The 27,624-nt window shown below is 38.0% G+C and overlaps 1 protein-coding gene and 1 pseudogene across 1 annotated transcript in view; one reads left to right on the forward strand and one right to left on the reverse strand.

The window, feature by feature from the left end:
• SPTLC3 (serine palmitoyltransferase long chain base subunit 3) overlaps nucleotides 1-27,624 on the reverse strand; it is a 164,599-nt gene that overhangs the window by 91,204 nt on the left and 45,771 nt on the right. Inside the window, exons 3-4 of the mRNA XM_023217963.1 lie at nucleotides 5,054-5,208; nucleotides 2,947-3,095 (exon numbers count right to left, since the gene is read on the reverse strand). Of these exons, the coding sequence (XP_023073731.1) occupies nucleotides 2,947-3,095; nucleotides 5,054-5,208 (304 nt within the window). The remainder of the gene's footprint in view (nucleotides 1-2,946; nucleotides 3,096-5,053; nucleotides 5,209-27,624) is intronic.
• On the forward strand, nucleotides 3,114-3,826 carry LOC111546492 (annotated as a pseudogene).

The raw sequence follows: 27,624 nt of genomic DNA on the forward strand, positions 1-27,624 counted from the left end.
ATAACTATTAAATTAACAATTAGTCATTAACGATTACATTGTTAATGTCTTCTATATCATTTATTTATTTACTTTTGGCTTCTTACTTTACTTTATAAATAATTAACCTAATTATTACTTTATAAGTAATAATAATACCATTTCTATTTTATATATAAAATGTATAAAGTTATAATAATTTATACTTTTCCCTTTTTTAAATGCATTTTTGTCAGATTTGGAGATCAAGGTTAGGCTAGCTCAATGGTTGTCAACTGTGGGAGACACCTTATAGTCTCCTATTACCATATCATTTTTTTTGTTTTTTATTGCTTCATTTACGTGGAATGTAAATTGACCCATAAAGTAGCCAAAGCCTCCCTTAATTTTGTATTCCACTATTTTTTAGTTCTACTCTAAAACAAGCAGTAGTGTATAATTTCACATCTTGAAAACAGCATTTGCACTTCTGTACAGATGTGTCTGGAAATATATCATTTCCGGCTGTATTTTGGGGCTCGCTTTTCACATTTATAGGTGCAGGTTTGGCAAACAATCTTCCTCCACGAACCTTCCTTCTGGGCTCTTCCTTTGCTGCTCCTTCTACTAACGCGACCACCCTTTTGAGCCCCTTTGGTGTTTGCAGCAGGGAGTGGGCACTAGGTACCTTGTGGGACCTATCTTTCTATTTTTCACCCTTTGAAATAATTTTAACTTAATATTGTATATTTTTAAATTACAGCACATAGTTGAGTTTAGGTTTTTGGCCAAATCTCAGTCTTTTTCTTTTGATAGACAAATCTCTTCCTGGTACATTTTTTTTTTTTTGGTCAAAACAATATCTGTTATTTATGTTTTAAGTGACTGCTTGTTATTTCCTTTTCTGTCTTTCCTTTTTTGTTACATGGATTTTATTTTCCTTTTTCCCCTAGAATATTGAAAACTATTTCTAAAATCTCTGAGGAGTTATTTTTTAGTGATTAAATGTTCATAAACTTGTAGGTTCTCAAGAAGCTATTTTGGTTCCTAAAAATTGTTGAACTTTTAGCTTTCCAATTTTCATTGTTAACCCATTTGTACTGTTAAATATTCTCTTAAGACACGTTTTCCAAAAGTTACCTGTGTTCCTTAGAATAAATGGCTTTCAGAATTGTGCTACTCCTAATTCTTGCATGCCATTTTAAGATTATTATTAATGTTGCAGAATACTTTAAATATCCCCTCTTTATTTATTCATTTCCTGACTGACTGCTTATATTCATGTTTCAGTCATTCTATTTGCCTAAAATTAGTGTGGGTGGCTTCTCTTTGAGTCTTTCACTATTTACTTGAAAAATGTTAAAGTCCTTTTCTTAGAACTTGACATGGAGCGCTAAATGAAATGGAGAAATATTAAAAACTGGGCGATTCAGAAGGGTGAGTAGGTGGAGAAAGAACTCGGGCTGAGTGCAGTACCAAATGGGGCCTTCATTTCTGCCTAGTTTCTTAGGGTTTGCTAAACCTGCAGAGTCGGGGACCCATGTTCCATATCTGGCTTCCCCTGTAAGTGAACATGGTCTGTATCAAGCAGCTTTCCTTCAGTCTCTACCGCCTGCATAGGGAGTGTTCTGTCTCCTTGAGTTGGGGGATTGTTGTCAGAAATGTGTCTTCTGCCTGGTCGTTAACAACCCTGGTATTGGGTGTCACCAGCACCAGAGGAAATATCTCAAACGGTTACTGACCCTGTGCTCCTTATGGCTAGGGGTACTCCTCCAGTCTCTGCCCCATCTCCAAATGGGGCATCACATGTGACCCAGTCTTTCTAAGTGGAGTAAAGCCTCCCATTTTCATCTCCACCCTGTTAACATCTCCAGCCCTTATGCCTCAAAATGAAGATAAGTAAGATTTTTTTTAAAGAAATCTGTGCACCCACTATTAACTCTAGAGCTTTAGCCAATGAATGTTGGGATAAAAAGGTACCTACTTTGTTCAATGTGAATTATTTGTTGCACAAGTCTGAATAATTAAATTGTTTCTAAAACTGTCTGCTAACTGGTTATCTAAGAGGGACATGTGGTTCATAATTCATTAACATGATAGTAAATCCCTTTTTAGTCACATTTGCCTCCAATTCTTAGACAGACCTAACCGACCTGGTGAACCTTGTATGTGTCACTGGGAGGGAGAAGTGCTGTAGTAGAGAAAGCTGAGCTAGACCGGGAATTAGGTTGGTTATTTACCTTCCATAAGTACATCACTTAGGTGCCATGATCTCAGATTCTTCCCCCAGAAGATGAGAATAACACCACCTGTGCTGCCTACACAGGTGTTTTTTTTTTTTTTTTTTCCAAAAAATGAACGTTCTCCCTCTCTCTCCCTCTCTATCCTCATGCCAAGAATTGAAAAGCACTACGTAAGAGCAAGCTTGCATTATTCTTTCTTCCTGAATTGAAGAGGAGTGGGTTTCCTTCTCACAGATGTTACTCCTTTGAGTAAAAGAAAAGCATTTTAGCTAAAAGGAAAATAAAGAGGCAGTCTGCTCGTCTGCTCCACCTGGTCGATTCATTCATTTGTTCAATGCAACATTACACAAGTCCAACCCCTCTTCTCACAAGGTTTATGTTTTAGGAGCAGAGACAGGCCATATACGAATACAAATACAAGATCATTTTAACCAGTGATGAACATCATTAAGAAAAGTAGAAGAAAGGGCAGAAAAGGACCAGCTAGAGGAGGCACAGTGTTGCTATTTTAGATAATATGGGCAGGAAAGATCCATTTTTGTCTATTCTGGAGAATTGAAACATGTAATTAATAAACTGCCTGGCAACAGCCTAATGCTTGAAATTTCCCAAAGTATCTCTTTTTCTTTCTATATTGCATGACACCTTTTTACACACAGTCCAAATATGATCTAGATTTGAGAGGCAGACACAAGGAATCTGAGACCTAACAGGAAAAAAATTTCAAAACAGTGAGCGTACATACCCATTTCATGCCTGGTGCTGGACACGCCTGTGCCATACACCTCTAAAACATCCTTTATTGTCCTCATAGACTCATCGTACTTGGCTGCAAGACCAAGGAAGTTATAGGAGCCCATGTTGATGACATCTTTGATGACTCTTCCAGTAAACCTGTAGGGAAACATGTAAATGAGCACACAATCCTTTCCCCAGGGCTATGCATGATTCAAAAAATCCCTGATGGAAGGTTTGGGTTCCTATGAAGAAAAAGAGAATGAAGTGACCAAGGAGATGGCAGCTCAGATCCGTGAGGTGGAACAGAGCTGGCAGGAGGTGGTTCAGTCTGTCCTAGAGATTGGTTTCCCTCAGAGGATCTGGACCCCCTCAGCCAGTGCCAGACGCAGAAGAGGGTTCTTCAGTCCCTGGAAGCTGGAAAAGGATGCACAGCCAAGTAGCTTCCAGCTCATAGCAGCCCTCCAACTTGGACCTGCCACAGCTCCAGGACTTGACTGGATGGAGACAGGACAATCTCCGATATTCATTGGTCATCAGGATATACCAGGAGTTGGTAACATCCACTCAGGTGCCACACCTCCCTGGATGATCCAAGATGAAGGATACATCTCTGGGAACCAACGAACAAGATTGTCCTATAAAGAATTTATTAAAAAAATTTATTAAAGAAAAAGTTGATGAAACTTTCCCCAAGCTGAGTTGGGGCCAACTTTGATCATAGCTCCAGGACCAGTGCAAGCTGACTGCCCTCTTTGGACCACGTTTGGAATAATGGATACTGCTGGTAGTTCAAGCATCAACTGAGAACTGAAGCTGCAGCAATGAACAAGCAGTCACATAAACAAAAACAAAAACAAAAACAAAACAAAACAAACAAAAAAAGCTAATCATTTCCAGATGCTCTACCAACTACCATGAGGCTAAAAGCAAAATCAGCAAACTCCTACCTGCTATTATTCCTTCCACCAAGTTCATTATCATTGCTTTCTTAGGAAACAAATATACCCATTCATTTGATTTAATAAAGTCTTATTTTTCCAAATGTAAAAAAAAATTATCCTAGTGCTGGAGAGGCCTTAGGTCTGGCCCAAATCATGTATTTTCTTTCTTATTAACTTGCACTGTTGTCACCATAAAGAAAAAAAAAAAAAAGAAACCCTTGTCATTTGAAGCAATTTGGATAGAACTGGAGGCCTTTACATTAAATGAAATAAGCAAGGCACAGAAGTCAAATATCACATTTTTAAAATCTGTAACATGGGAGCTAAAAAGGCATATCCCACGAAGGGAGAGTAGATTGGTTGTTACCAGAGGCTAGAAAAGGTAGGGAGGAGGGGGAGAAGTTGACTAACAGGTACAAAGATACGGTTTGATAGAAGAAATAAAACTCAGATCACTAGGGTGACTGTGGTTTATAAAATAATGTATGGTCTATTTTAAAATATCTGTAAGAAAATAATATAAATGATTTTGTCATAAAAAACAAATATTTAAGATGATGGATGCCCCAAGTACACTGATTTGATCTTTACAGTTTATATGAATGTATTAAATTATTATACATACTCCAAAATAATGTACATCTCATATGCATCAAAAAACTTGTTACCAAAAAATGGTTTTCCCTAATAGAAAGGTAAACCCATGATGAAGTTGGGCAGAGCGTTGGAGAAAGACATCTTGAGCCATGGATTGTTACTTAGCCCTGATTTTCCTTGGGCATTTATTTTCATGACACTTATGCTCTGGTTTAAATTCCAGCAAGAGCCTTCTAACGGAACGAGAACCATGGTCATCACTGTCTCATTCAGCTAGAAGTAGGAGAGTAGGATTTGTCAATAAAGCTGAAAGGGGTCTTCCTGGCTGGCTTGGTGTGTTCTGCACCTTCTGACACAGGTCTTAGGTTAATTACAATCCAGAAAGCCACTCTGGCAGCTGCTTAATTACTTTACGTGCCTTCCTCCCCTGGCAGCAGGAGGGCTTGCAAAGGCATAAATGATACAAAATCAACGGCTTCCATGCCTTGTTTTTTTCAGATTTGTCATCTAGTGCCCATGCTAGGATTTCCTTGAAAGGATTTTCTTTTCCCGAAGCCCCCCAAGTGGCGCTCTCACCTAAATGTCCAGTTATAGTCATCCGACACCCTCTCCATCACGTCAAACAGAGGCCCTGGGGCACTGCAGATGGGCCGGTTCCAGTTGTCTCTGATTCGCATGTAAAGGTTTCGTGTATAAAAATTTTCAAAGTCTTGATACAGTGGTACGAAATCCTGTTAGAACAAAGGTAGAAGGTTATCTTTGGTTCTTTGCTTTCTGGATTTCACTTATAACTGAAGAAGGGAAGAAGATCTGGAAGAGCTATGGAAATAACACATCTACAGATGCAAAGGTCAGTAGGTGAGCAAAGGTCAGTAGGTGAGGGAAGTAAATCTGTGAGGCCAAAGAATATGCCTTTTAGTGGGGGAATGGAAACGTGATGAATAGGGGTAACAAAGATGTCAGTGCAATACAAGCATGAGGGCAAGTGGTGACAACAAATCCCAGCAGTTTCTCTAAGGGTAACACAGATGTCTATGTCCAAAGCAGTTTCGTTGGGGAAAAATGGTTGAGATGATCATGTGTTTGCAACTTTTTTGAACATGAATATATCCACTCACTATGTTTTTAGAAGTGGGGATGAACTTGAACTGTTGGACCTGCTGGCAAAACTGCTGTTGGGGGGTGGCTGGCTGTTACATGACCCAGGGCTTGGAAACTGATCAGTGGAGCTCGTGGAGGCAACAGGCCTCTCTCACAGCTGAGGTAACAACACTGAGTTGCTGTATAAAGTGTAATCCATCACTAAAGAGATCTGCAATCTAGCTGAGGCTTAAAGCAAGACATGTCTAATGTTATCATTTGACTCTTAATAGTTCCCTCTTCCAGTTTGGAAAAAAAAGTACAGCTCATTGCCGGCCCTCATTTAATTTTACATAAACATACTCTTTGAGGCTGAAGCAAATCTGACTGATTTTCAATGTGAAAATAAAATATAAAAACTGTTCTTGGAGTTAGTTCTAAACGGAACTAACATCAGAATCATCTGCATCAGAATAATCTATTTAGGAAAAATCAGATTCATCAAATGAATTGTTGGCCAATAACTGTTCAAGAATGATGCTAACATCACACATAGGAATGCTGCGTTTTCTAGGATTTGACATTTTCTGTGAGCTAGAGATAAATTATGTAAGTGGAATTACCATTACTAAAAAAAGAATGCTATAAATAGAATGATGTCTTTTGTTTTCAAAGTTGATATACTGCAGCAATGCGAAAATAATACAAGTGAGATATTAATAGTTCATGGCAAAGTTTTCTTAGGATAAATGCTGCAGACTCAAGATTCTGCTGTGAGTATTCTTAGAGCAAACAGGAAGAAAGTTAATCCAAGGCAGAAAATGCAACAAGATTCTCCTGCGAGTATTCTCAGAGCAAACAGGAAGAAAGTTAATCCAAGGCAGAATATGCAATAACTGTGGTGTAAGCCAAGTACTTTGGACATTCGTGGGATTAGAGTAGGAGGGAGAGTCCCACCTTGTTGGAGGAATCAGAGAAGCTTTATGTAGGAGAGTCCCTGGCGATGGGCACCAAGGCAGAATGAGATTGTTATGGGCAGGGATGCTTGGGGAGTTCTCAGGAGAGTGGGTTTGTATGGTGGGAACGTGGAGTGCATTTGGGAAGAATAAGAATAAAATATAATGCGTACGCTGTCACTCTTTGCTCAGAACTTACAATGGCTCCCACCTCACTCCTGATTTGACGTCCTAACTCATATGGCTTTAGGTTACCTCTCTGACCCCATCCCCTAATGACTCCCTACAGCGTGGGTGAGGCTGCAATGTCAGCTGGGCACAGGCAGTGGGAACCTTGAGCACCCGAAGCATTTGCAGGAAGAGCTCATCATTTATCCTGCAGGTAATGAGGAGCCACTGAATAATTGGGAGTGAGCGTTCTCATTCTTCCTCCTATGCTCTTGGAGCACTTGGCTCTCCTTTCCGTTATTAAATGGAGCTGATTTCCTGAAGGAACAAGGAAACCATGGGGAGTGCCTTTGTGGATGACCTTCTTATGCTACTGCTTTGCCCACTCATTCTCTGTGCTGGTTCATTGCAGAAGATAATATAGAGAATAGGCAGGTTTTGATGGCAGATGGCTACACCCAAGCCACAGACTGTTCCATCACTTCATCCTTTGGTCCTTGGTGACAACAGCATCATTTATTGGGGAAAAACTATAATTTTTTTTGTAGGAAAGAATGTTCATAAGCATATACTGTCTGAATTTGAAGGATGGTTGGGCAATTCTACATTTAAAAGTCTCACCTTGAATGCATTTTCTTTAAGTAGCTGTGATGTAGGTTTTGTTAAAATTTAAAGCTCCAAGTTTCTGATAATCAATTATACTCTTTATATGTCTTTCTCACAGGGAAAGAGACTTATTTTTGAGGCTACAAGATTATATAATTCTAGAAAATTCATTCTCAAACTATTTCTTCTTTGATTCAATACATTTTTTCAGACTGTTTACTGCTTTGTGAATTATTCTATATCCCCAAATGTTGTTTCTCTATTTATAATTTTAAAAGCCTTATTTGAAATGATAACCTGTAAACTCTTTCTATCATGAGAAAAGAGAGAAGTAGGTGTGTAAGTAATACTTCTGGACTATGAAGAGAATTATAATTTTAGGTTTTATGAGAAATCTTACCCAAAATAAAGTAGCAGTTGGTTTTGGAGAGAAGGAGACAAGAACCAAAATATTCTGTCTATAAAATTAAAATTAATTTCAGATTTGGAACCACAAGATGCACAGGGCACCAGGGCTAGAGGGGCCACTACAATCACAGAGCAGGGGTCCCTAACCCCTGGGCTGCAGACAGGTACCAGTCTGTGGCCTGTTAACTGCACAGCAGGAGGTGAGCAGTGGGTGAGTGAGAATTACCACCTGAGCTCTGAGCTCCACCTCCTGTCAGATCAGCAGTGGCATGAGACTCTCCTAGGAGTGCAAACCCTATTGTGAACTGCGCATGCAAGGGGTCTAGGTTATGTGATCCTTATGAGAATCTAATGCCTAATGATCTGAGGTGGAACAGTTTCATCCTGAAACTATACCCCTTCACCCCACCTGGCTTTTCGTGGAAAAAATTGTCTTCCTCAAAACCAGTTCCTGGTGCCAAAAAGATTGGGGACTGCTGTTTTAGAGCTCAAACACCCACTCGACCCATGAGGAGAATCAGGCTCAGAAAGGTGCGTGACTTGAACTCTGGTCAGCCTCGGACCTCACCCACTCCCCTAGACAGAGACTTCAGAGTAATTTCGGTCATGCCTAGCTGCCCTCCAAAACACCAGTGATGACAAAAACCCTGACCCATGACATGGAAAACGAGGGCCAGCAGGTTACGAGACTATATATAGTAGGAGTGTCCTTGAGTCATAGGGAATTTGGCGTTGGCTTGAAAAAACAGCCCATGGCTTCCCAGCCCATGCCACATGTGGATGCATTGTCATGGCCACCTAAGAGAAGGTCGGAAAATACTTCGTCCTGTCTAACCTCTCTGCCTCCTGACTCAGGGATTCAGAATTTGTACGTATGTAGAAATGGGCAGCTGTCTCTTCACTGAGATAAATGTTTTGAGGGCAAGATATAGGGATTTTAATATATTCCATGGGGTCAGAAAAGGCTTCCTTCTAGGGAATAATCTTCATGCTCAATAGAAATTTTATAAATTAAGTACTTGCAACTCCCCTGCAAAAAGGAAGGGCTAATTTTTTTTTTAAAGTACTCAGAGTTATTTCTTTGTGCATGACATAAACATTAACCCAGATCTGATATACAAGGTCAGTAACGTACATGTTTCTGAGAGGGCCAATTGAGTTCAGAGACCTACTTAGAATTAAAGATCTGATAGGTGAATGAACTGACTTGCTTTTGGGCATGGCCCTCTTCTTCTCTCCACCTGCGAGGTTTCCTGTCTGGGTGTATTTCCACTCCACCCCATTCCTTTAAACAGCCAGGAGTTTTCTTCAGGAGCAGACAACACCTTCCAAAGGTCAATGTCCTCTAGTCCCAGAGAAGCTTCCCACAGCATTTTAACTAAACCAGAAAATGAAGCCTGACTTGATATTTCAAAAACAAAAGCATTGCAATAGGATGTATCTTTATTTATCTATAAACTTAATTTGTCATTTGGCTTACCATCTTTATTTTGCTTTCTGAACAAATGGCTAGATGTGATAGAAAATACCAGGCCATAAGGATACAATCATTTTGGAGAATGGAGTGTAGTAAGAAGTGAGTTAAATCTAAAAAGATCCACAAAATAGTATTATGTCTTCTGCAATGTCATAATCTTTATTTTTCAACCTTTATATTTGTACTATAATTTATAATTTTCCAAGTGTTATAGATATTTCTATCAAATTTTCATAGATAAGTTGATGGAAAGTCAGAAAACTTGATTGGACAAAATAGAAATTATTAATATTTCCAGTTCCCAAACCATGCCCTTTCCAATAAACCCTGCTACAAGGCTTGATGCTTGTACTAAAGTGAAAAGAGTATACCCATAGCTCATTGTTAAAACTATTATCAAATTTGGAAGCGTATCTCTTGTAGGGTGAGAAAGCATCTTTATCAAACACAAAGTTATTCATTTGTATCTATATTGACACTTCAGTTCTTACCGAACACTGTATTTTATATAATTGTCCTTTTGAGAGCCAGCTGTTTCTAACGCAGAACGTGGGATAATAACAAAATATGCTTAGATTTTCTTTTTCATTGGTAAGGGTAACTGTATTTACAGTAGTTCTTCGAAGTATAAGAACCTAACGTAAAGATGGCTAAATTTAATTTTTATTCTTAAAGAATTAGAGATATTGACTAAAGATGGCAGACTCAGTACTTGTATGAATCCTACCACTCTTCTAAAAGTTCCATGTAAATAACAATAAAAAATAGATACTTAAGAAACAAAATAAAGTTATAAATGCCTAGAAAGAGCATCAAGAGTGTCATCAGTGCATCAGAAATGCAGAAGAATCACAAAGACAGACATAAGTAAGATCTGATCACTGGGGAAATTAAACCACAGGAAACCATGGTTCCAAATATTTGCAGAGAAGACTGGCATGGATGTAAGCTAATAAAGGCAGCTTCAAGTTGAGAGTGCAGAGCTATAACAAGCTGACATTCAAGGTGAGGGCACATCCCTTCATCTTCTTCCTATTGGGCTAATAAATAAGAAGTGATAATATTCGCCACAGGACAAAGCTCTGTGGTGGGCATCAAGAAGTAGAGGGAAAAGCAATGCCCCAATGTAGAGAAATGGAGAGCCCACGTAACAAGAAGACAATCTATTGGCCCTGGAAACTCATCCTGTTCCACTTCTACAGTCACTCAAGATAGGTGAACATGAAAAAAAAAAAAAAATATATATATATGTAGAAGTGACATTTTTATATAAACATAACAGAACAATGTGCCCATTTAAAGGATAAACAGTTCAAAAAATAATGACCATGACAAAAAGGCAAATTAATAAGCTAGAATATTATATTGATGATTTTTTTCCTAAGACAGTGAAAAGAACAAAGAAAAGAAAATATAAAGGGAAAGTCAAGAGATATATATAGGACAGATTCAGAACAACAAACATCTCTCTAATAGACATGGCAATATTGAAAGAAGGAAATTAAGGAGGAAAGGAAGAGAAGGAGGAGAGAGAGAAAGCAAAGTATAAGAAGGAAGAGAAGGGAGAAATTTCTAGAGACGAGGAAAGATTTGAATTTTAAGATATAAAGAGTTCATCAGGTACTTATTAAAGCAAATACAGTTTCACACTTCATAGAAGAGAATAAGAATCAGATTGCTTAAAACTTGAACTTAAATTCTGTACCCTTCCAAGTCAGCAACTGAATAAAAACAAATACACATATTTTTCAGTATATGCAAGGAGTCATAAGGTTAACACCCACAGACATTTTCTGTAATAATTGAGAGTGCACTACCTAATTTTGAAATATACTACAAAGCTACAGTAATCAAAACAGCATGGTACTGACATAGAAACAGACACTTAGGCCAATGGAACAGAATAGAGATACCAGGAATAAATTCATGCATTTACAGTAATGGATCTTTGACAAAGGTGCCAAAAACACACACTGGGGAGAGTCCTTTCAATACGTGGTGTTGGAAAAATTGGATATACATATGCAGAATAATGAAATTGGATTCTTTTCTCATACTATATACAAAAATACACTCAAAATGGATTAAATACTTAAATGTAAGACCTGAAACTGTAACACTATTAGAGGGAAACTTAGGGAAAAATCTTGACATTGATCTGGGCAGTGAAGTTTTTGCTATGATCTCAAAACACAGGCAACAAAAACAAAACAAAACAAAACAGAAAACCAAAAAATGGAATTGCATCAAACTAAAAAGCTTCTGCACAACAAAGGAAATCATAAACAGAGTGAAGGGGCAACCTATAGAATGGGAGAAAATATTTGCAAACCATACGTCTGGTAAGGTGTTATTACCCAGAATATATAAGGAATCCAAACAATTCAGTAGCAAAACAAACAAACAAACAAAAACTTGATTAAAAAATGGGCAAGAGACCCAAACAGATATTTCTCAAAAAAGACATACAAATGACCACCAGGCATATAAAAAAAAAAAGAGGTCAGCATCACAAATCATCAGGGAAATTCAAATGAAAACCACAATGAGAAATCACCTCATATCTGTGAAAATGGATGTTATTAAAAAGACAACAGATAACAAGTGTTGGCAAGGATGTGGAGAAAAGAGAACTCTTGTTCACTGATGGTGGGAAGGTAAATTGATGAAGCCATTATGAAAAACAATATGGAGGTTCCAAAAAAATTTAAAAATAGAACTACCATATGATCTAGCAATCTCACTTCTTGGTGTATATCCAAAGTAAATGACATCACTATCTCCAAGCGATATATGCACTCCTGTGTTTATTGCAGCATTATTCACAATAGACAAGATATGTAAACAACCCAAGTGTCCATCATAGATGAATGGATAAAGAAATATGGTATATATACACAATGGAATACTATTCAGGCTTAAAAGAGAAGGACATTTGCAACAACATGGATGCACCTGGAGGAGTTTATACTAAGGGAAATAAGAAAGACAAATACCATGTGATCTCACTTATGTGTGAAATCTAAAAACATTGAAATCATAGGAGCAGAGAGTAGAATGGTGGTTGCCAGTCCTGGGGGCATGGTGAAAATAGGGTGGAGGGATACTGGTCAAAGGGTACAAAGTTTCAATTATGTAGCATGAATAAGTTCTGGAGACCTAATGTACAGCATGCTGACTATAGTTAATAATATATTGTATACTTGAAATTATTAGGAAAGTAGATTCTAAATGTTCTCACCAAAAAAAGGAAGGAAGAAAAAAGCTAACTGTGTGAAATGATGGATACGTTATTAGCTTGATAGTTATAATTATTTCAAAATGTATATGTTTATCAAAGCACCATATTGTACACTGAATATTTATAATTTTAAAAAAGCTTGAATTTTTTAAAAAAGTAGTAAAAAATGCATATATGTTAAAAGAAAAACAACTGTACTAAGTATAAAAGGAGAAATATTTAAAACAAAAAATAAAAATAAAAGAAGATATGAATGTAAAACATAAATATGGCAGATATAAGTTTAAACATGTAATTACAGTATTATAATAGATTGAACCATATGGAATTGCCAATGTTTGACTATTTTTGACCTATCAAAACAGTAATTTCATATGGTTTAAATAAGTGTTAATAGAATATATTATTAAAATACAACTTTTTTGTATTTCAATCTATTTGTTGCTTATAAGAGACATACATTTTCTGGAAATGCTGAAGATAAGAGAAAGAGATGGCTACTGAAGAGAAAAAAGGTACATACTTATTAATAGAAGGTAAACTAGAATATAAGGTAAAAAGCATAATAAAAGGAAAAAATCCACCAAGAACTATTAGAACCAAGGACTTTTATGTTTCTGATAGTTACACAGAAATACTTTGGAAAAAAAAATAATAAACCCTACCAAATTTACAATCATAGTGAAAGGCATTAACATATATTTATTTTAAAAAAATTCAGTAGAGAAAAAAGTAAGTTTAGAGGAGTTAAATATGACAATTAATAAGTTTATTATAATAATAAATCTCAAAGATATTATATGTACAGTTTTTCATGTCACCCATGAAAATTTCCAAGAAATTCCAATGCAACTATCTGAGAAACTGGGAAGGAGGGAATTTATTAAAGTGGTAGCATTTGAGGTTAGAATATCAAGATAACAATTGCTTTGCTATATGTTATCAATAGCTAACTGGGAGATGGTATAGGAAAAAGATAATATTCAAATTATGTCATGATTAAAACATTGTGCTCAATAAGAGAAAATGGTAAGACTTTTATAAAGAAAATTATAAAATGTTACTAAAGAACATAAGAAATACATAAAGAAAAGAAGAGACAGATTTCTGAACAGGAAGACTGCTATGAAGACGTTAAATTTTCCAAAGATAATCTGTAGATTTAATGAAAATGGCCAGTTTTTTCCAAATTCTATACCTCACAAGCTAATTCTAAAGTATATACAGAAAAAATCTTGAAGAATTATCTAAAATCTTGTAGAGGTACCCAAATAATAGAAAAATAAGTCAACATTTCATATAAGTGAGTTAAAAATGAACTATTTAATCGCGCTCTGTGGCTCACGCCTGGCCTGTACTCCCAGCACTTTTGAGAGACTGAGGGAGGCGAATCTCTTGAGGTCAGGAGTTTGAGACTAGCCTGACCAAGATGGTGAAACCTCCTCTGTACTAAAATAGAAAAATTAGCCGTGCGCGGTGGCACATGCCTGTAATTTCAGCTACTTGGGGGATTGAGGCAGGAGAATCGTTCCAACCCAGGAGCCAAGATCGCGCCCGTGCACTCCAGCCTGGGCGACAGAGCAAGATTCCGTCTAAAAAAAAAAAAAAAAAAAAGAAAAGAAAAAAAGAAAAGGAGAAAGAAAAAAAAAAAAGAACTATTTAATTAATGATATTGGGGAAATTATTAGAAATATCTTTTAAAAAATTGGGCAGGTGTGGTGGCTCATGCTTGTAATCCCAACTACTCAGAAGGCTGAGGCAGGAGAATCGCTTGAACCCAGAAGGCCGAGGTTGCAGTGAGCCAAGATCACGCCACTGCACTCCAGTCTGGGCGAAAGAGCAAGACTCCATCAGAAAAAAAAAAAAAAAAAAAAAAAAAAAAAAGAAAGAAAGACAGAAAGAAAAGAAAAGAACTATTTAATTAATTATATTGGGGAAATTATTAGAAATATCTTAAAAAATTGGTCAGATGCAGTGGTTCATGCCTGTAATCCCAGCATTTTGGGAGGCCGAGGGGGGCAGATCACTTGAGGCCAGGAGTTCAAAACCAGCCAGGTCAACATGAAGAAACCCCATCTCTACTAAACATACAAAAATTAAGCGGGGGTGGTGGTGGGTGCCTGTAATCCCAACTACTCTGGTGACTGAGGCACTAGAATCGTTTGAACCCAGGGGGCGAAAGTTTGTAGTGAGCTAATACCACGCCACTGTCGTCCAGCCTGGGAGACAGTGAGACTCTGTTTCAAAAAAAAAAAAAAAAAATTAAAGATAGTCCTTTACCTCACACAGCACATAGAAATAAACTAGATGGATGAATAGATTTATGCACTAAATGTTCAAAATAAACAGCCCAAATCACAAAAGTTCTGAATGAAACTATAGGAAAATTTTATGAACATGACTAACACCCCTCCCCAAAGAGAGAGAAAAGAAAACTAACATCAAAACGAATAACAACAATGAAAACATAAATGTTTCCTATATATGACTGAAACATGTATGTGCGGCTAAATAGAATGCCAATGAAGTTAAGAGCCAAGAAACAGAATTGGAGAAATATTTAAAATATATTTAATGGAAAAATTATTGATATCAGAGCACATAGAAAAAGTTCCTCTAAATCAATTTTCAAAAAGTTTAATACAATTATGAGCAAAAGATAGGAACAGCCAGTCTGTGAAGAGTTAAGTGTAAATAACTAAAAAGTGTATTTAAAGAAGTGCAGTTATGATATTAATCAGGAAAATGCAAATTAAGACAAAAATAAATAATGTTCACCCATCAGATTAGCAAAACACTTTTTAAATGTTGATGACAATCAACCTACCAATGCTGGCAAGGAAGCATGCATTGCTGGATACTGTTCACTGGAGTCGGTCTAGGCAAGCATTTTTGAAAGGCAAATTGGCAGTATGTCTCAGAAGTTAAAATATGCGTGCCTTGGACTCAGAAAGCCACTTCTAGGAATTATCCTAGAATAAATGCATATACTGATCATGGACAAGTTATTTGTGAAAATAAACATGGGAATAAGTATATTATGGTGTACCCATATATGGAGTAACATGGAATATTATGGAATATCATGCAGCTATTAAAAGGAGTGAAGTAGTTCTGTATTGGCATATAAATATCTTCAGAGACAGAGTTAGGGAAAAAAAACAAGTCACACAACAAGATGTATGATGTGATCCCATGAAGGACAGAGTAAGTACACATGAACGTAAGTGTAGTTGAGTGCACAGAAGAGACAGGAAAAATGCATGCACAAAGATGAAATAATGCTTGTTTTTGTGCATTATTTCCATAATAAAAAGGAAAAAGAAGAAAACATAAGTTTAAGAAGTGGCTTTCCATTAGGGCTTGTCTTAACCCACTCATTCACAGACTGGCTTTGTGCAAGTGATGTGTGTATGTAAATATATATGTTTCTACATTATACAAATAAAAATATATATCTTATACATATCTATATCTATATCTCTACAAATAGATGTTGGTCTATCTTGAGTATTCACTGTGGGAGACTATGATCTGATTCTACCAGTGATTTTATTTAGCAAAATATTTCTTGGCCTTTGGTATTTTGGGGATGCTTTCTTAGCCTATGGCATATGCTCTGCCAGATACAATTGTGGACAACTTTCTCCCCTTCTTGCTTTTTAGCCAGAAGATATTTAGATCCAAGCCTGGTGGGGCAGATGGGGTATTGTGCTGGCCAGTGATTCTGGCTGTAGTTAAACCTATTGGTTTCCTGGTGATAGCTGAGTCAGAGAGTGAGCGATGTGGGTACCCAAGGGAGGGCCATTCCAGGCAGAGGGCTATGTAAGTGGAAATTACCTGAGGCAGGCACAGGTGGGTAGTGCCTGAGGAAGAGCAAGGAGGTCCTAGTGTCTGAAGCAGTGCTTGGGAGTAAAGAGGAAGAGAAGGGATGAAGTTAGAGATACAAGAGAGGCTACATTCTGCAGAGCCTCTAGCAGCTTGACTTGAAGGGAGCTGGGAAGATATTAAAGGGTTCTGGCCAGACATGTGCTGTGACCTGACTTAGGATTTTAAACATCACAATTAATGTTTAGTTGTGTAAACATTAATTTTACACAATTAATGTTTAAATTACACATTGCACAATGCTTGTTAGTTGAGAAGAGACTATTAGGCTCAAGGGTAGAAGCAGGGTACATCTGAGATAAGAGGAGATGGTGGTTTGGACAAAGCTTGTAGCAGCAGGGGTGGTAAGAAGTAGTGTGATAACAAATACAGTGTATTTGGAACATAGAACTGACAGTACTGGCCTACAGATTTGACTTTGGGTGCAAAGGAAAGAGTTGAGTCAAAGCTCTTTGACTTGGAGGTTTTGTCCAGAGCACCTGGACTGGTGGAGTTGCCATTTACTTACCTGGAGATTGTGAAAAGCACAGGTTTGGAGGCGTAACTCAACCCACAGTTTTGGATGTGTCAAGGTTGAATGACTGCTGATCACTGTTAGCTAGTACACAGGTGGCCTCGATGGGAACCCAGACACCTGCCCCACAGTGACAGGTGGAAGGCCAAGTATATGAACACAATAGCAGGTAGGTGGTGGAGAGAGCAGGTGGATGTGCTGACCTTTTTCTATTTTCTCAATGAAATAGGAAGTGTGAGACAAAGTAACAAATGTTGGAAGCTGTTTTTTCCTCATTTCTGCTTGCCGGCATAATTTCACAAGGCCCCTGACTCTGTGATGATGTGCAGCTTTCTAGAAAGATGCTTCGAAGACAAAACAAGATAGAGCATATGGCCCCCCATGTCTCTTCCCCGAGTCACTGTATTCCTCAAAAGATAAGTTACTTCAGAATGTCTATTATTAAAAAGCCAAAACAATAACAGATGTTGGCAAGATTATGGAGAAAGAAGGATGCTTATACACTGCTGGTGGGAATGTAAATTAGTACAACTTCTATGGAAAACAGTATGGAGATTTCTCAAAGAACTAAAAATAGAAATACCATTTGATCCAGCAATCCCACTATTGGGTATTTACTCAAAGGAAAAAGAATTATTATATCAGAAAGATATGTATTTATTGTAGCACTGTTGACAATAGCAAAGATGTGAAATCAACCGAACAGTCCATCAACAGATGATTGGATAAAGAAAATGTGGTGTGTATACACACACACACACACACACACACAATGGAATACTATTCAGCCATAAAAAAGAATGAAATCATGGTTTTTGCAGAAACAGGGATGCAATATGCAATTGTGGGCCATTATCTTAAGTGAAACAATTCAGACACAGAAAGTCAAATATTACATGTTCTCACTTCTAAGTGGGAGCTAAATAATGCATACACATGGATGTAGAGAGTAAAATAAGAGACACCGGAGAGCTGGAAGGGTGGGAGGGTGGGAGGAGGTCGACGAATGAGAAATTACTTAATGGATACAATGCACATTATTCAGGTGATGGTTATACAAAAAACCTGTACTTCACCACTACACAATATATCTACATAACAAACCTGCACTCTTGCCCCTTAAATTCATACAAATAAAAAAAATAAAAATTTAAAAAACAAATTAAGTGGGACAATCCTCCAGATAAATAAATAAATAAATAAATAAATAAATAAATAAATAAATAACTTTAGTTCTTGTCTTTTCCTACACATAAGATAATGTCTGATGGGATTAGTGGTTATGCTTCTGTACACTATAATCAGATATACTCTTGCACCCAAACTTAGATGCGATTTTGCGTATACTGAATCTTTGCTACCTGTATATAAACTGTGAACTGAAATGTTGCATTGGAGCAGTCTGATAGAACCTCTCTAAAGAAAGGGCTACTCTGACGCTCTAGGCTTCAGTCTATAGTCCTCAGGAAGACTGCTAAATAAAACTAACTTTAATTCTTTAAAATCTTATTTTTTTTTTCTGTAGTTGATAGAAGCAAGATTATTAGCTGAAAGGAGGTACAAGAAGTGTTGCAGGTTTGAGGGGAAAGGGAAAAGTACAAAGTTGCCATTTAGAACAGTCAGTGATAGAGGTCCTAAGTAACAGTGTGTTTGGCAGGCAGTACCAAGGGCTATGTTGAGGCTAGTGGCCCTGAATTTGAAGGGTGATCAGTCACCATGGGGGTGGGTATCAAGATGAGGCCCTTTCAAAGCCCATGGCATTTAAGATGGATAGAAGAAAGGAAAAGAGAACCTGAGAGAGAAGAGGAGAATGAAAAGATCTTAAAATCAAGGTATTGCAGGCTCCAGGGGTGGAGTTGGGGGTGGGAGTGGGGGTGGTAAAAGAGACATTGGAGGCAGTACTGGAGAGAAAAAGCTAGTAATGACGAATGTGTGGGGCAGAACAGCTCATTCCAATGTGCAGCCAAGGTTGTAGGTTGTAAAGCATTAATCCGGTATTATCAGCTGTCGATCTGTAACAGTTAACTGCCAAAGTCTACCACAATAAAGTACAGATGGGCTGAGACCATCTTTCCTGTAAGGGATAGTAGGAGAGCTGTGCATGTGAAAGGGGATAGACACCTGGAGGTTTCAAGGGATGGCACTGCCTGCATCTGAATGCAGGTGGCAGCCGAATTTCAAATTGAGAACCTTTAGAATAGCAGCGCTTCTCAAACTTTAATGTGTATCTATATCACCTGAGGATCATGATAAACTAAAGATGCTGGACTGGGTCTGAGAGTTCTAGCAAGCTCTCAGGTGATACTAGCGACATAACCGTGAAATAGCGAAAGAACTAACAACAAATTCCATTTTTGTTTAAGGAGGCTTTACCCATTCCTATGCATAGGCTAGGATAATTTTAGAGCACTGAAATAAAACATAAAAACAGCGATCATGTAGTTTTTAAAAATTAACTCTGGGATTAAAAGGGAGATATGTAAACAACTATGTTTTGTTAAAGATTTATAGGAGGGTTGTGACCTGGCCAAGACCAAAAAGTTCTCAACCTCCACAGACCCTTGCTGGTGCCCAGACGTCTATAGTCTTTGGTCACCTCTTGATCACAGCCCCTTTGTCTTCCCTCTGCCCTTAACATAGAGACTGAAATTTGTTTTGAAGGTTGGTTCTTTGGGACGTTAGTTTGCCATTTCTTGATTTGCTAGGTCTTTGAAATAAGGTCACCTTCCTTGCTCCAACTCCATGTCTCTCAACTTATTGGCTGTCATGTGATGAGCAGAATGAATTTGGACTCGGTTACAGAAGGATCAACATGTGGTCTCAGACTAGCAGCATTGGCTTCACCTGGGAACTTGTTTATAGGTACAGAATCTTGGCTCCACCCAAAACTATTGAAGCAGAATCTGCATTTTAACAGGATTTCCCCAGATAATTTGAGGGCATGGTGAAGTTTGAGAAGCAGTGCTCTGAAACACTGATTTGCAATTTTATATGTGGATGAGAATCACTTGGAAAGTTAGTTTGACCAGCCCTCCGCTCTGCCCCACCTCCCACTAGTCAGGTTGCATCATAAAGCAATTAAATCAGGGTATTTGTGAGTAAAGCCTAGGTATTTGTACCTTTTAAAGGTTCTCAGTGATTCCAATGGGTAGTTAAGTCTGCAAAACACTGGTCTAATATTTCGATCCCATAAGTTGCATACTTATTAATCTATTATGTTCCTAGAGATACCCCAATGAAGCTTTGAGTTTGGATCCAAGCAGGTCCATACAGGAAGACCAGTGCCTGGGCTGTCTGTTTTGGACAAGACCATATCTCATACCCAGTGACCTTAATGGACCTCACCCTTCAGAAGAAAGTTTCTCTGGGCTAATCCTGTTGTTGTATCAGGATGCAAAATAACAAATTATAATTTATCCAAACATTTAGGTATTTGTCCTAAAATTTTCTACAGCTACAGCTTGCTGAACCTGCTTTGTTTTAGGTGGGAGTAAAAATCTCTGAATATTGGCCAGAAATGTCTGTGATTTACTTGTATTGGTACTAGGAACTATCTGGATTTAATGTGAACACAGAGTTTGTATTGGGTCCTAGGAACTAGCTGGATTTTATGTGAACACAGAATTATAATTGGTGCCATGTTATCGGGTTTTGCAGAACTTGTTTGATATTGGGACCATAGCAACTTGAGAAATGTGGACCTGTAGAGTTGGCTGCACTTGAAGTATTTTCTAAGCCTCTGGTGATGATTGACATTAATTGATTATATTTGCTGACATTCTCTTCTGGATTTTGCAAAGTTGGACTGTTATATCACTGAAAAAATAAATTATCTAGGGACTTTTGAGAATTTGTGATTCAACTCTGAAGTTGTCTTTTATTAAAACAAAGAGATATTCTTGACCCAAAACTGAAGAGTAAAATTTAAGCAAAATATTTAAACTTTGCATCTTGTCCTTTTTGTTAGGATCTACTGATTGTTAGTGCAGTCTAACCTGAGCTTTTTAGTGCTGTCTTGGAAGGAGATTGTAATTTTTCTATTCTTCTAAGTTAAGTGATTCAGATAAAGAGGATGATCAGAACCTTTATGTTTGGGAGCCAATTTCAGAATAATTGAGCTAGAAATAAAAAGAAGGAGAAATTAAATAGAGATAAGTTTGGGCAACACGTTAATTTGAATGGAAGGCTGTATGAGACAAGTCATCATAGAGAAAGAAAATAGTGAAAATGGATTAATAAATTATTATATTTGATTAACAAAAGGGAAGAAGAGTAAATGAGTAAAGGTGAATATAAGAACATTCATTCATGATCTTTTAAAAAATCGTAATTGTTATTTTCCACCATCACTTCATGAATGCATTCTCTTTTCTGGTGTCATTTTGCTCATGGCTGGCTTGTCATGTGGGGCGGTATATTCTGCACTCCCAGTGACCAACTTTTAGAATAGAATAATGCTCATTTCTGTTGAAAAGAATGAAATGTCACTGGAAATAGGATGTTCCATGATTTGAGCAAGAGAATTAAAAATGTGCATCAGACAGCTTATTTATAGAAAGCAAGGATACTATCAGACGTATGGGACTGGGGATGGTATTAAAAAATTAAAGGGGGCCAGGTACTGTGGCTCATGCCTGTAATCCCAGCACTTTGGGAGGCTGAGGCAGGCAGATCATAGGGTCAGGAGTTCAAGACCAGTCTGGCCAACATAGTGAAACCCTGTCTCTACTAAAAATACAAAAATTAGCCAGGCATGGTGTTGCATGCTTGTAGTCCCAGCTACTCGAAAGGCTGAGGCAGGAGAATCACTTGAACCTGGGAGGTGGAGGTTGCAATGAGCCGAGACTGCACCACTATACTCCATCCTGTTTGACAGAGTGAGACTCCATCTCAAAAAAAAAAAAAAAAAAGAAAAAAGAAAAAGAAAAGAAAAAAAAATAGAAGAAGATTAAAGGATGGACTGGGTGCGGTGGCACTTTGGGAGGCCAAAGTGGATGGATCACTTGAGGTCAGGAGTTTGAGACCAGCATAGGCAACATGGCAAAACCCTGTCTTTACCAAAAATACAAAAAAATTAGCCAGGTGTGGTGGCACGTGCCTATGGTCCCAGTCACTCGGGAAGCTGAGGTGGGAGGATCACTTGAGCCCAGGAGGTGGAGGTTTGCAGTGAGCTGAGATTGCATCACTCTGCCTGGGTGACAGAGTGAGACTCCGTCTCAAACAAACAAACAAACAAACAAAAAAACCAAAAAAAACCCCAAAATTTAAAGGGTCAGTCTATAGATAGGGTTGGGAAATCAAGTCCCATCAGAAAGATAGTGACTGCAGTTAATTAGAACCTGTCACTCTGAAATGCTAGAAGTCTCTAAAGGGGCACAAATGGAACAAATAATAAAAGGTATGCCATGTGAAAGGCACATTTACCAACATGAGTCTATTGACTATTGCTTTGGACCTCACAGAGATCAGATAGGATGGAAACCATTTATTTTGTAAAGAAAAGTAAATTATTAATTTACTCAATGCAATGCCTTTCTCCTGTGGGGCGGTTCGAGCAGTTCTTGTAGCAACAGGGGCAAGTGTTGAAGTGCAGGCTGCCATTTGATGTACATAGCCCATCGTTCAGAGCTGATGCATCCATTCCCCTAGTTGCTAGGAGCATTGGATGCTTACAACTCTATGAGGATTGCCTGGGTCTGAAGGGATCTTCCTCCACCAAGATCCCTGGTGGCAGCTTCTATCAGTGAAGGAGTCAAAAGATCTAGCCCCCTTCCCTCAACTCAGATGACTCTTGAAAGGCCCTCCCATCTCCAGAACTCCTTGTGGGATTTGTTGAGGCCTTTGCTGGGTCTGCATCATCTCAATTCACTCCATCCCCTCTTTCCTTTCCAACTCCCCTCTCTCCTGAGCCATGCCATTTCCTTCTCTGCCTCACAGGTGCTGATCCCAGGAGCACACCCTAATAACCTTCCTGCATTCAGGCCACCATCTCAGAGTAGACTTCCTAGGAAACAACTTTTCATGGGTATTTTTTTTTTCCTGATAAAATGTAAGAAATTCCTTTAGAAAAGACAAGAAGATTAGACCTGCTGGTTTAATAGAGCAAATACATTGAAAGGTTAGAAAATAGATTGCAGGTCTGAAGCCTAAGCCTTCCAAGAAATGCCACACCTGAGAAATTTACGTTTGATTCAGCCTTCATCTCAGTGCTCTGAAATGTACTGATTTATTATGCATTAGTTACTTGTACCTGGGGAGCAGGCAGATTGGTGACAAGCACCTCTAGAACAGTGCAGCTGGTGGGGGGAGGGGCCATGGAGATCACTGTGAGAATGCCCAAGGAGAATTCCCCTTCAAATCCCATTTTCCCAGTTACATTATCAGCTCTGCTAGGACCAGGGAAACCTACATCTCTGGGAGCATACTGAGTTGTCTCCTACTTGGTTTAACTGTTTCTTTATCCTTTATAACTCAAGAACCTTTATGTCCTTAAAGCTGTCTGTGGCCATCATTTTACCAACAGAACCATTTCATTGTGATGGATGTGATGTTGCTATCCACATATCTGCCTAAACTAGAATTTGAGATTCCCCTATTTTCCTCCTTCTATCTTATCTTCTGTACATTCAGCCACCAAGACTTGTTGATACCTCCTAAATATTCTCTATGGTTAATTTCCTTTTCCTTCCATCTGCCTCTTTCCTAGTTCAAGCACAAATAATCTCTTTTCTAAACTACTGTGAACTTTTTTTTCTCGTCACTCTGCTTTTCATCTTGAATTGGGATTCTGTCTCTGAAATCTATTAAATTCTCTGAAATTCTTCACTTTCTTTTCATCCTTTCTCTTTTTTCTCTATGAACTTACCCTGGAAGATGTCTACCTCCCTGGCTTTGATTCCTGTTGACATGCTGAAGATAAACTGAAGATGTTACAATATCCCATTGAGACTTTTTCCAGAGGTCCAGACCTTTAAGTTTAGCTGCCAGTTCTTCAAACTCAACTTGTCAAAAACTGAGTTGACCACTTTCTCCCTCCAACTGGATCTTGCTTCTCTATTATCCATCTCAGTGAATGACACCACCTTCTGCTACGTGTCATAAACTTGGATGTGGTCTTTGAGTTGTCCTTTTCTCTATTTCCCTAGGTCAAATCAACCATCTCTAACTCCACCTCTTAAACATCTCCTGGCCTTTTCTCTTGTCACCACCCCTATTGTCACTACCTTGGTCCCAGGCCAACCATCTCACCTAGATTTTTTTAAACCTGTATATCTGCATCAGCCCCTTAATTTCTTTTTTGATCTCTTAGTTGTCTTTCCGCAATCCATTTCTCATAGGGTAGAGAGAATTATCTTTCTGTCTACAAATATGCATTCCTTTGCCTGAAGTCCTTCAATGCTTTCCCATTGTTCTTATAATACATGTCCATGGCTTATAAAAAAACCCATTATAGTCTGGCCCCTGCTTGCCTCTCAGCAATCTTTCTCCCCACATACTCCCACTCTCATTCACACTAGGTCATTGGAATTCCGTGGTTCCTTGAATGCACAATGCTTTCTCTAACCTCTGGACCATCTGGCTCCATATTCTCTCTTCTTAGAGACTCCTTTTCCCTCTTGATTCACCCTTTGCCTTACTGTTTACTCATCAGCGTCTAGATCCCAATTTAGCTTTCTCTTTCACCCAGAAGTTTTCATTAAACACCAAATCAGGTTAGACATTTTTCTTTGCTCCCATGGTGCCCTGTACTTACCTCTGCTTTGTCTTTTAGCAAATTCTACTGCTGTTTTATGATTAGCTTTCTGAGGGCAGGAACTGTGTCTGCCTTGGTTATTCTTATATCTCCAGATCATAGCACAGTGCCTGGCACAAAATATATGCTCAAAAATAATCCAACTTGATTAATGAATTAATGCATGCGCTGGCACAAGCAGTGCCTTCTTTTGAGAATGTTCTCCTTTGCACCCTTGCCAACTTGGCAAACTCCTGCTCACCATTCAAGCCCCAGCATCAATGTTTCTTGAATCCCTAAGGGAGTCACAATCTTCCCTCTCATCATCTTTTAGGATATTATTTGCTTGTAAGTCTGTTTGCCCACCAGACTTCAAAATCTCTAATGGCAGAAACTGTCTTGTCATCTATGAATATTAGCATCCATTGTCTGGTATAGAGCACATGCTCACATGCTTGCTAAAGTTGGAGGGATTATAATAATAAAGCTGGGTCTGATTTTTGTCTGAAGATGATACATTCGACTTAATATAGTTCCAAATAATTCCACATAGTTTGTTCATGAATGTGTCCTGTAATAAGTGTTTCTCTTACCATGGGTACTAGTTGCTAAATTATTGGATTTTCTCAATTCCTTGAAGTTTGTATCTTACCAATGTTCTTTGTTTAGATGTTTTCAAGTCTCCATCTCATGGAATGATCCATGCCCATATATTATTCTAAACTATTTTTTAGAAAAAAGAGATTCATAACATCATAAATCCTCTGGACCGATTTGGAAAATGCAATGCAGGATCTTTGCAGATGTCTGAATATTTTCTAGGCTGTCCTCCAGTATTGTGCAAAAAAGAGATCATGTAGACTTTTACAGACTAACTATCTAAAGTACCTAGATCAGTGATTCTACACTGTGGGTGATTTTGTGCTCTTTGAGACATTTGGCAATGTCTTGAGGTATTTGAGTTGTCACAGGTATTTATGTGAGTGACAGTGGCTAATCTAATCAGTGGATGCTGTTAAAATCTTTTAAAAAAATTAAAAATTCTTTTAAAAATTATCTAACAGCCACAGATGCTGTTAAAATTCTTTTTTTTAAAAATAAACTTTTGTTCATTAAAAAAAATGTTACAAAGGGAAAATACAAGATACAAACTGGCATGTTTATAGGTTGCAGTACACACAATTGACCAATGACTGCATCAAAAGTATATAAAGAACTCTTACAAACCGATAAGAAAAGACAAGGAAAAGTTATGAAAAATATTTCTCAGAAGTGAAAACACACAAGATCAATAAACCTAAGAGTGATCCAATGTCATTATTAATTAGTAAAATCACACACACGCAGAACAGCACAAAACCAGAATTCAAACCTGGATCCCTCTAATACCAAAATCCAGTCTCTCCACCGCTCTGAGCTCATTCAGCTATTTGTAACCCGAGGATGGTAAGGAAGCTACTTGAGATTATACAGTGCTGCCCAGATATAATGCAAAATTATTCTCTGTATGCCAAATCTTTGCATTATATGGATTTTGTATACAGAGACTTGAATATTGACAAACCTTAAGTGACTAGGAATTGAGGTATTTTATAGAAGATGCTAAAAAATATTTCTGAAATTTGCTCCTCTAAGATGGAACAAATATTTTTCCCAAGTCAAATAGTTTTGCATAAATCATTCTTTTAAATTTCTATTTAATTTTGTTATTATTTTTGTTATTTTTCTGTAAGTTATTGGGGTACAGGTGGTATTTGGTTACGTGAGTAAGTTCTTTAGTGGTGATTTGTGAGATTTTGGTGCATACATCACCTGAACAGTGATACACTGCATCATATTTGTTTTACTTCCAATTATGTGGTCAAGTTAAGAAGAAGTGTGATGTGGTGCTGAGAAGAATGTATATTCTGTTGATTTAGGGTGGAGAGTTCTGTAGATGTCTATTAGGTCCACTTGGTCCAGAGCTGAGTTCAAGTCCTGAATATCCTTGTTAATTTTCTGTCTCATTGGTCTGTCTAATATTGACAGTGGGTGTTAAAGTCTCCCGCTATTATTGTGTGGGAATCTAAGTCTTTTTGTAGGTCTAAATAACTTGGTTTATGCTTTAATCTGGGTGCTCCTGTATTGGGTGCATGTATATTTAGGATCGTTAGCTCTTCTTGTTGCACTGATCCCTTTACCGTTATGTAATGCCCTTCTTTGTCTTTTTTGATCTTTGTCGGTTTAAAGTCTGTTTTATCAGAGACTAGGATTGCAACCTCTGCTTTTTTTGCTTTCCATTTGCTTGGTAAATATTCCTCCATCCCTTTATTTTGAGCCTATGTGTGTCTTTGCACGTGAGATGGGTCTCCTGAATACAGCACATGGATGGGTCTTGACTCTTTATCCAATTCGCCAGTCTTTGTCTCTTAATTGGGGTATTTAGCTGGTTTACGTTCAAAGTTTATATTGTTATGTGTGAATTTGATCCTGTTATTATGATGCTAGCTGGTTATTTTGCCCATTAATTGATGCAGTTTCTTCATAGTGTCCATAGTCATTACAATGTGTTATGTTATTCCAGTGGCTGGTACCAGTTTTTCCTTTCTATATTTAGTGCTTCCCTCAGGAGCTCTTTTAAGACAGGCTTGGTGACAAAATCTATCAGCATGTGCTTGCTGTAAAGGATTTTATTTCTTCTTTTCTTATGAAGCTTAGTTTGGTTGGATATGAAATTCTGGGTTGAAAATTCTTTCTTTAAGAATGTTGAATATTGGCCCCCACTCTTTTCTGGCTTGTAGGGTTTCTGCAGAGAGATCTGCTGTTAGCGTGATGGGCTTCCCTTTGTGGGTAACCTGACCTTTCTCTCTGGCTGCCCTCAACATTTTTTTCTTCATTTCAACCTTGGTGAATCTGATGATTATGTGTCTTGGGGTTGCTCTTCTTGAGTGGTGAGCACTGTATTTCTCTGTATTTCCTGAATTTGAATGTTGGCCTGTCTTGCTAGGTTGGGGAAGTTCTCCTGGATAATATCCTGAAGAGTGTTTTCCAGCTTGGTTCCATTCTCTCTGTCACTTTCAGGTATATTGATCAAACAT

This window comes from Piliocolobus tephrosceles, chromosome 20 (assembly GCF_002776525.5).
Source record: "Piliocolobus tephrosceles isolate RC106 chromosome 20, ASM277652v3, whole genome shotgun sequence".
In the NCBI taxonomy this organism is placed as follows: domain Eukaryota; kingdom Metazoa; phylum Chordata; class Mammalia; order Primates; family Cercopithecidae; genus Piliocolobus; species Piliocolobus tephrosceles.